Source organism: Lontra canadensis, unplaced genomic scaffold, assembly GCF_010015895.1.
Source record: "Lontra canadensis isolate GAN:19392208 unplaced genomic scaffold, GSC_riverotter_1.0 scaffold93, whole genome shotgun sequence".
Taxonomy (NCBI): Eukaryota; Metazoa; Chordata; class Mammalia; order Carnivora; family Mustelidae; genus Lontra; species Lontra canadensis.
In genome coordinates, this window is record NW_022631087.1 from 8001451 (window position 1) to 8012048 (window position 10598).

General features: G+C 48.9%; 1 protein-coding gene across 1 annotated transcript; it reads left to right on the plus strand.

Annotated features, from left to right (window-relative positions):
- Positions 1 to 6118: 6118 nt before the first annotated feature.
- Positions 6119 to 8098, plus strand: TOMM22 (translocase of outer mitochondrial membrane 22). Its single transcript, XM_032836684.1, has 4 exons — positions 6119 to 6268; positions 6515 to 6633; positions 7085 to 7202; positions 7386 to 8098. The coding sequence occupies exons 1-4, from the start codon at positions 6152 to 6154 to the stop codon at positions 7458 to 7460; spliced, it is 429 nt and encodes a 142-aa protein (XP_032692575.1). The 5' UTR covers positions 6119 to 6151; the 3' UTR covers positions 7461 to 8098.
- Positions 8099 to 10598: the final 2500 nt, after the last annotated feature.

Sequence of the window (10598 nt, forward strand, 5' to 3'; positions counted from 1 at the left end):
CAGAAACCGTCTCACTGCCCAAATTCCTCTGCAGTCCTGATGAAGTTTTAGAATAGAAGTGAGGGCCGGAGCCGATGACCAAGAAAGAATTCTTAGGACATCTCTGGTGCAGAAAGGTGATTTTATTAAAGCACGGGGACAGGACCTGTGGGCAGAAGGAGCTGCCGCCCAGGGTTGTGAGGGGCGGCTGATTATACACTGCGGGGTTGGGGGAGGTGAGGAAAAAGGGAGGCTTTGAAAGAACTTTCCTGTATTAAAAAAGACACACAGGTTCTGGGAGGCTTTGCTGTTGTCAAGTTAAGGTGGTTTTTCCTTTTGGCGAGGCATTAGCCGTGAGATAGTTGGGCGCTTCCTGGAGGACTGTCCCATTCCTGCCATCACACATCCTTGCCAGTGAGCTTTAGAAGAAATTTAACTTCATTTACATTTCCTTCTGCCTCAGCCTCCCTCAGTTTTAGGGAGGGGAAGATGATGTCAGGGCCTCAAGAACTGAGTTACAGTTCTCTGCAAGTTAGGCTGTTGATAAGAAAGCTCCTTCCTTGTCAAGCACTAGGACATTTGTAAACTGAGGGAGGCTCAGGTTTTGCAGGATTGTGATCTCTACAAGGTAACTATTTGTTTTGCATTTGGGGCAGCCAGGGGTGCCCGAGGACTGTCACGTACAGCCCGCGGGGGACGGTTTGCGGGGTGTCAGCTTCTGCCTTGCCCTCTGTTCTCTCATCAGTCTGTCAGAGATTGGGGGCTAGCTTGGACCTGGCAGAGAGCCAGTGGAGTCCAGGAGTGGCTGAGTGGTCGGTGCGGGGGGAGTTTGCATTCCTAGAGAGGGAATTTGTGCCTAGGTCCATGTGAGCCGAGCTGCTCTGGCTGGAGGAGGGAATCAGTAAGAGGGAGCCCAGCTCCCAAAGTTAAGGGGGAGGGCACTGAGATGGGGGCAGAGCCCAGAGCTCTAGCCTGGCGATGGCTACGACGGGCAGCAGTTTCTGAAAGCCCGTGACTTGCGTGGGACGGACCTCAGCACCTTGCCCTCCTACTGAGTCTCCCTCAGCTCAGCCCTGTGAGTGGGGGCCTGGACGCAGGTGTCCTCAGAGGTAAGGAGCCAGATTCCAGGAGGTTCAGAAACTGGTCCAGGATCATAGGGCAGAGAAGTGTGAGAGCCTGCGTCATGACTCCCCGCTCCTGGTGAAAGGGAAGGACTGGCGGGGAACGGCCTCTAATGGGCCAGTTCTGGGGGAGATGGATAGACGCTCCAGCCCATAAGCTCACTTTCTGACCAAGGAGAGAATAACTCAGAAGAAATGGGACGATACAAATGTAAACAGGACGTCAGCGCTCACGCTGATTGCAGCAGGGGAGGCTGGCTTAGTCCTGGCCCGGTATCGGTGGCGACCATCTACTGAGTGCCCTCCAGGCCAGACACCTGTTGCTGGATCTCCTAGGATTCTGGTTTGTTACCGGCCCTTGGTTTTAGAGGAAGAAACAAGCTCCCTCGAGGTGACACAGCTGGAAGGGGTGGAGCCCTGGGAATCAGGAGGGGCAGGTTTGGTTGTCACAAAGATGTGGGTCTCCCTGCCACCAGACAGGACTGGAGCCATTAGGTGGGACAGTTCTGCAGTGAAGAAGGACTTTCATTTTGAGTGAGAAGGGCAATAAGCTGTTGCTGAGTTTGAATAGGGGAGTGGTGCTACGATCAATTTTTTGTAATGATTTATTTATTTTAGAGAGTGTACAGCAGAGGCGCAGAGGGAGAGGAGAGAGAACCTCCAGCAGACTCCCTGCTGAGTGCAGAGCCCGACGTGGGGGCTCGATCTTAACAGCCCTGAGATCATGACTTGAGCTGAAGTTAAGAACCAGATGCTCAACTGACAACCACCCAGGTGTCCCAATCAATGTATGTGTGTGTGTGTGTGTGTGTGTGTGTGTGTGTGTGTGTGTTAAGATTTTATTTACTTATTTGACACAAAGAGCACAAGCAGGAGGAGTGCCAGGCAGAGGGAGAGAGAGAAGCACAGTCCCTGCAGGGCAGGGAGCCCGATGTAGGGCTCGATCCCAGGACCCTGGGATCACGACCTGAGCTGAAGGCAGAGGCTTAACCAATTGAGCCACACAGTCGCCCCCACCAATCAGTTTGTGTTGGGTGATAGATGTGAGAAAAAGAGGAAGGTGGTCACATCTCACCACCCCAACCTTTGTGTCTGTTGTCCCCCTGCCCATGCTATCTACTTTCAAGTTCTTCCCTTTCTAGTCACATACATCCTTAAGGTTCTGGTTAAAATTAGACTTTATGAACCAGATCTGCTGCCCAGGGGCCACCCAAGTAAATAGTGCCATTTACTAGACCTTATAGATACTACAACAGTTTTGTGAATTTCTGCACTGCATGTCAGGTTGGGGGAGCAGTTACTGGGGATGCTGCACGAGATCCCTGGGGTGTCAGGGAGCGTACAGGATTAGAGGCTATTGGAGGGAGTCCTTAAGGTCCTACAGGCCTCAAAAGGGGATCTACCCGCACAATTGTGCAGATGTGGGCTAATATGTGTTTTTTTATGGGAGGGGCTTACAGCTTCTCTAAGATTCTTCAAGGAATCTGTGCCTGCCCACTGACCCACATTAAGAATTGCTATATCACCGGGGCACCTGGGTGGCTCAGTGGGTTAAAGCCTCTGCCTTCGGCTCAGGTCATGATCCCAGAGTCCTGGGATCGAGCTCCACATCGGGCTCTCTCCTCAGCGGGGAGCCTGCTTCCTCCCTCTCTCTCTGCCTGCCTCTCTGCCTACTTGTGATCTCTATCTGTCAAATAAATGAATAAAATCTTAAAAAAAAAAGAATTGCTATATCACCAATTGTGAATTCTGACAGGACAGAAACAGGAAAGGCAGAATCATGGACTTGAGGGATGGGGTCGGAGAGGAGCCAGAGGCTGGGGTTCCAGAACACCCCATCTCCATCCAAATGGCAAAGTCAGCTGTGCGTCTGCGTGGGGCATCCACACTCACTTGTTACCTGGCTTGTCTCCTTACCCTCCCAAGGCCCCCTGGCCGGGTTCATTCTTGCCTTATGTCTTCTCTGCAATTCTCCTCCAAACCTTCAGTAAAGCAACTCCCCCGATTTCCCTTCCTCTCCAGCACCTCCTCCTTGAACCCCTCAAGGCTCCCCTTCCCCACTATCTTTTTTTTTTAGTTAGGATTTTCTATTTGTTTTTAATTTAAAATTTTTTCTATCGTGGCAAAATACACACAACATAAAATTTACCATCTTCACCATTTTTAATTAGTGCAGTGGTACTGAATACATTCATAACGTTGTGCCCCCACCCCTCCACCATCCATCTCCAGACACTTCGTCTTGTAAAGCTGAAACTCTACCCATCAAACAGTAACTCCCCATTTTATAACTGAACCCAAGGTCAAGTGCCCGACACACAGTAAAGTTGATCACTGAGGGCTTGAGGGTACAACAAGGCAAGAGTTTATTCTTGCTCCCAAATGAGAGCTGGGAAGACAAGCCTCAAATTCACCTCCCTGAAGCAGGAGAGCCAGGGACTTTTTTTTTTTTTTTAAGCGAGTGGAAAAGGGTCCAAGTAAAAGGGAGAGGAGTTAGATGACCCAAAAATCAGATCAAGGAAGATACGAAGTAAGGGAGGGTTAACTGCGTTTTGTTGGATTCTAAGGGGCAGTCAGTATCCTGACTGGTTCCAGCTGGCTTCTGGATAAAACCTTGTGTTTCTGCAAAACAACTAAATTAACAGTTGGTTATCATGGTGTCAGGCAGGAAAATTCTGGATACATGGTGGTAGATAGCATTCTGAGAACAAACAGGTTCTCAGCCGCTTTAGCTGCCCTGTTACCTTTTTGGTTATACATATTGGTTTCCCCTCCCCCAGCCCCTGGCAACCACCTGTCTACGGTCTACGATTGCCACTAAGTACTCACAGACCTTCAAATGTCTGATTCTGCCGGGTCCTGGCCTCTGGCCTCCCTTCTCACTCTGCCTTTTCTAGACCATCACATCTCTCCAAAGGCTTTTAATACTTTGTTCTGCAGGATTCCCTTTTTTCTTATCCCTCTGCAGTGACAGAATTATTGAAAGTTTTTTTGTTCTTTTTTAAAAAATATTTTATTTATTTGACAGAGATCACAAGTAGGCAGAGGGGCAGGCAGAGAGGTGGGGGGAGTCAGGCTCCCCGCTGAGCAGAGAGCCCGATGTGGGGCTCGATCCCAGGACCCTGAGATCATGACCTGAGCCCAAGGCAGAAGCTTTAACCCACTGAACAAGCCAGGCACCCCGAAAGTTTTTTTATTCTTAAGCGTAATGTTTTGGGATGCGTGTGTGTGTGTGCGCGCATGCGCGCCTTTTTAGATCATGTATTGCTCTTGTGAATACAAACAAAATTACTTGGTTAAACTTTTCCCAAAACTTCCCCACATTAGTATTGTGACTTTCCACTTGGAGGCATTAATGCCTGTAGCTTCCACAGGTGATTGCCTTCTCTAGGGGCACCTGGCTGGCTCACTTGGTAGAGCATGCAACTCTTGATCCCAGGGCCATGAATTCAAGCCCCAGGCTGGGTGTGGAGCCTACTTAAGAAAAGAAAAAAAAAAATAGATTGCTTTCTCTCCCTTCAAGAGTGTTGGTCTTCCAGCATTTCCTAAAAGAGCCCACAAAAGAACTGAAAGCCATTGGTACTGGGCTCTTAAGTTGTCCTGGCATTTATACAGTGCTAGCCAACATAAATGCTTTTAACAAATGCAAAAAGACATAATTCGTAAGTGTACAGCCTGCTAGAGTGTCCAAAATGAACATACCCAGGTAAACACCACCCAGGTCAAGATACAGAACTTTACCAGCACCCTAGAAGCCACTCTCTTGCCCCTTACCAAATATTAGCCCCTCCTAGGTATTCAAAGGGAACCACTAATCCACAGCATAGATTGGTTTTGCCAGGTTTTGAACTAACCCTTTTGGACATAAAAACCTTCTATAGTCAGTGCCGCCCTGTTGGGAGGTGAAAAGGACCAAGGACTGTTGAAGGAAGTGCAAACATGCCTGCCCCTTGTTACCTAAGCACAGAACGAAGGACATGGTCCTGCATCAGATAGAGACCTGGACTGTTCAGTCCCGGAAGTCTCTGATTCCATGGTCAGCTGGCCGAAGTGTTTATCAGATCACCCTTGTATTAAGAACTTGTGTGAGGGGCACCTGGGTGGCTCAGTCGGTTAAGTGCCTGCCTTCTGCTCAGGTCATAATCTCAGGGTCCTGGGGTCAAGCCCCCCATCCGGCTCCCTGATCATCGGGAGAGTCTGCTTGTCCCTCTCCCTCTGTCCCTACCCCTGCTTGTGGGCGCTCTCTCTCAAAAATAAATAAATAAATAAATAAACAAACACAAAAAACGCGTGGTGGCACATTATAAAAAGATTTAATCCAAGGCAAAAAATTAAAATATGGATAATACCTAATGCTGGGAACAGTGTGGGAAAAAGAACACTTCCATTTACAGTTATTAAAGTATATAATTTCGAGGGCAATGATCTAATATCTGGCAAAGTACTAAATGTTCATACGTTTTGGCCAGCAAACTTACTTCTAGAAATCTATCCTCCAGAAGGACTTGCCGTGCACCCCTTTACTGTGCCTCAGCTTCCTCATTTCTAAGCCAGAGATGATAGTACTTACCTCAGTGGGTTGCTGTGACGATTAAATGAGTACACACACACACAATGTCTGGTACTCAAGTATTTAAGTGCCAATTCTTGCTTTTGTCTTAGTACTTTGGTACCGTTCACTCAACGTTTCCCCAAAAGACCAATAAACCTCCAAGTCTCTACCTACCAGATAACACACCTACCAGATAACACACCCCTCCGGGAAATGAGACTGCATTAGTGTTTGTCTCAGTGTAACCCGTGGGACCTTATTAAAATGAGGGTTTCTGGGCACACCCTAAACCGAAGAGAATTACCGCGGAAGCACCACAACTCCATACCTGGACAAAATTTCCCAGGTGTTTCGGACTTGGCGGAAAGCCGAAGTCCGCCGGCCAGGAGGCGTCGCTCTTCCACAGCGCTTCAGCCTCTGGCTCCCGGAAGAGCACCTCTGTCCGCCAGGGCCTCTGCACTTGCCTCCTCTCTTCCGCTTCCGGTGTTCCCCTGCAGCCATGGCCGCCGCCGCCGCCGCTGGCGGTCCCGGGGCGCCCCTGTCCCCGGACGAATTGCTTCCGAAAGGCGATTCCGAGAAGACTGAGGAGGAGTTGGAGGAGGAAGACGACGAGGAGGTACTGGGACCCTGCGGTGTGAGGCGGGGTGCGAGGTTACGGGCGGGCAGGGGCCCGCCCGGGGGTGTGAGCTCCGCGTGCTGCGGGATTCGGACGAAGGCGCGTCGCGGAGCCGGGAGAGGTCGGAGGGGAGGTGTCTTCTCCGGGAGGCGGGGTTAGGGCCCCCAGTGGGCCGGGGCGGGGTACCCTATCCACACGGGGTGGTTGCTATTGCTTCGGTGAAGACCCGCGCCGCCTCCACCACAGCTAGATGAGACCCTGTCGGAGAGACTGTGGGGTCTGACGGAGATGTTCCCAGAGAGGGTCCGGTCCGCGGCTGGAGCCACTTTTGATCTCTCCCTCTTTGTGGCTCAGAAAATGTACAGGTAAGGGACGAGGGCAAAGACATTGGGGTGTTTCTGGGGTGACTGAACGAGCGTGGGCTTTCAGAGTAGGAGGCGGGAGTTGGAGGCCAGCCTGCCACTTAGATCAGAGTGACCTTGGGCTGGTGGGAACCTTAACCTTTCTTGGTCTCAATTTCCTTTCCTTAAAGTGGTAATTCCTATGGGACAGGGTCGTTGGGAGGATCGTTTCACATCATGTGAGGTAATTACTGTGCTGTGTAAGTAGCTTTGTAAGAACACAGAATCTTAGAACTGCTGGCATTAGATAAACAGCCGGCAGAACTGCCGGTCCTGTTTCTGGTAGGAGTATGGTGCAAGGGTTGGGTAGAACATGCCTATCAACAACATGGGAGTGTGAGAGCTTTGGTTGCTGGTTCCTTGGTGAAGCAATCTGGTTTTGTGTCTGGCTGTCATGCTCACACTCCCTCTGCAGGTTTTCCAGGGCAGCCTTGTGGATTGGGACCACTTCCTTCATGATCCTGGTTCTTCCTGTTGTTTTTGAGACGGAGAAGTTGCAAATGGAGCAACAGCAACAACTGCAGCAGCGGCAGGTGAGCCCAGCCCCTGGGTAGACCAGCAGTTCTTGTGGGGTGAGATTGGGATCCAGCCCCTGCTCTTTTACGTACCACACTGTGCTCACTGGTGTGTGTAGACCTTGTCTGCCCTGTCCGTTATAGTGGAAATGTGATCCCTAGGCTTGTATGATGCCGTATACCCCTCTTTTTCTTTTTCAGATACTTCTAGGGCCTAACACAGGGCTCTCAGGAGGAATGCCAGGAGCTCTACCTTCACTTCCTGGAAAGATCTAGATTGCTACTGCTAGACTTGTCTTGGTGGGACAAGTTTGAAAATTCAATAGTGTTTGAACTGCTGATTATTTGGATTTTTTTTTTTTTTTTTAAACTTTGGCACATTGATCTATCTAAACCTGGTGGGGAGAATTCTCCCCAGTGTCTCACAGAGACTCCCAACTTGCAGCTGTGCCCTCCACGTTGTCCCATTTCTTCTGTTCTCACTCTGATACCAGAATGCAGCAGTGCAGACGGTTACTCCAGCTCTGGCCATCCCACCCCTTTCACTAAATCCCTCATGACCGGAAGATCTCACTATCCCATTGTGGCATAGGAACTGACGCCACTGGGAAGGATATCCCCATGACCATTTTTGTTTTTAAGCATGGAGATGTTGGGAAGGGACGTGCACACGATATGAAATACATTATGCGTTACAGCCATAGTGTAAAGCAGCCACTGTGAATTTCTATGTTGGAAAGGAGGGAGGGCCGGACAGCAATTTCGACCATAGGATGGGGACTGTGGAGGACAAAGCAGGAGCTCATTTCCTCTGCCCATTTTGGCTATGAGAGACCTGTGTGTCTGTCTAAAAAAGAAAAAAAAGTAAGTGCTCACTTTTTGTATTTAAATATTAAAAACGATTCCAATGGAAACTGTCATCTATGTAACTTGTGATCCACACCTCGAAATCACTTATTCAGACTGGTCCTCACATTTCCTCTCAGCAAAGCTAGCACCACCTTTTAACAGTTTGACCCCTCACTGTCCAAGTTAGTTAAACTTGCGAAAGTGAAAAAGGGGTTTCATTTCTGGCCAAAAACCTTTTAATAGTAATCTCTGTCCTAATTCAGGCCATGATTTTCAGATCCAGTAGGGACTGGGTCCATGTACTTGTACAGTCTACAGAGACACAGTCATAAAGGATTTATAGGGAATGACATAGTACTGATTTCTGGTCTAGGGAGGGAAGAGTAGCAAATAGAACTTTTTTTTTTGTTTTTTTTTAAATAATTGCTGCACTGAGCTGATCATGAATCCAACTGTAGCCCTGTCTTTGAACTTTGCAGTTTCTCCGTTTAACAAAAATTTCTATTAGCACTGTGCTCTTAACAGTACTGAGCCTTTTGTATTTATCAGAATATTACTGTACAGTTTAGGGGATAGTACTATTCCTATTTTACAGAGGAGCAAACAGTCACAGAAAGGTTAAGTAATCTGCCAGACTGCCTAGGAAATGCTGGATCTGAATTCAAACTCAGCAGGCCCTCTGCTGTGTGCTCTTCACCTTGTTAACCAGATAGTGCTGGTAAAGAAAACTTATACTTAAATTGGGATTCCTCAGATTGTTGAGTCTAGTTTTTGTAAACTGAAAAATGCCTCAGGCTTTTGAACCAAATCCCGCGAGGTGAGTATCTTGTCTGGGTTTTTGAAGCGAGAGATTTAACCAAAGCACAGTACAGCTCTAAAAGATGGCTTATGATGGTAGTGAGTTTTTCTTCTACGCATCATCATACTAAAGTTTACTTTTTTTCCCTCCACATACGTAATTACAGAATTCAGGCAGACAGATGAGATTTATGTACGGAGTTTTCCATTTTTAATATTTGGTTAAACAAAATACATCTTTTGTAAACAAACCCAGCACAAGGCCAACAAAAAAAGGAATAAAAGCAAGAAAAACAAAAAGCCTAGGGTTGCCCCTTATTGGGCATCAGGGTCAGGCCTGCCCCCTTCCTTGAAGTGGGCTTTTTGCCCTTGGGCATCAGCATGGGTCCCTGTTCCTAAGCACCAAAATTGGATATGAACAGAGAAACCAGCCCTGAAATGTTTAAGCGTCTTTGCATATCCCGTTGGCTCATGGACTCCCAAGTGCACAGGGACTCCTCTGAAGTGCCATTTGCACAGGCCCAAGCAGATGGGTGGAGAGGAGTTTCCCCCTCCTCCCAGGAAATGGCTTACTATCACTGACAGTGCCCATGGACCCAAGGTCCTGCTTGTGACAATCAGGTTGGCTGTAACTTCTGGCTGGTGGTGGTTGGAATGTCATTGTGCAAGGGTAAAGAGCTCCCTGTGGTGCCAAGCAGGTCTGGTATGGAAAACGGTGCAGAAGAGACTGCAGCCAGTTGCCGAGAAGGTGTGATGCAAAAGCCGCTTGGTGGCCTCGGTTACTCAGCATAAAAAACGGCCTTGTTGGATTGAAGATACATGTGCAGAAAAAGTGCTGGTGTAAACATGCACTCCAGTCACAGTGGGGAGAAAGCCTCAGCTTCATCCTGTTAAGCTTGCTCAGGCTTGACATGCAAGCCCCAGGCTGGCTTTGCTGTTGGAGAGACGTCTGGCCAGTGGGGGCAGCTCTCAGACCCACCAAGACCACCCATGTGAAAGGGGCAGGCAGGCTGTCTCCGCCTGCCCTCCTGCCTTGAGGCAACCACAACCACCCTGGTGACACCCAATGTGGTGGGATACTTCCCCTCCCCTTCTCTTGTTTTCCAAAGTTACAGGAGAAAAGTGGGCTACAACTATTTAAAGAGGTAGGGGGTGGATGGATTCTCGCTGATTTGTAAAGGAAACTAAAGAAAGATGACAAATCCAGGTGCCATACATAATGCGCGTAAACACCCAACTTGCAGGTTCTGATTCTTCTCACCACAGTGACTCGGAGCCTAGGCTTCTGCCAATTCTAGCTGCTCTTAATCTCTCAGGAGCTTATTTTCGTAATACTTTGCTCACTCAACTGTTTCTCAAACTAGTGGAAGTGGATATTGAGAACAGACTTAGGCGTTTCCTGATTTTGCCAGAGTGTGTCAACTGGGAACACTGCCCTCTGGCCTGTCTTGTGCCCCAGAGCGTCCAAAATCAATGTAGTGAAGTGGCAGGGACAATACTGGAGGGAGGCAACAGGCCCTCTGTGCCTGCCCCAGTCTGCTTCCACCACGGCCTCTTCGGTATCTAGCTCACCCTGTCACACTAGGATGCCGCAGGATTCAACCACCCGACATGGAATACTAGAGAATGTTTCATTAGAAAACTTGAAGGATGGCCAGGAACCACCCTCAAAAATGGGGGTAATGGGTGGCCTTAAGGGATGGAGATGGCATGCTGTACCACCGCTGGGGTTTTGGAGATGGTTTCCTGAGAGGCCCTCATGCTCTG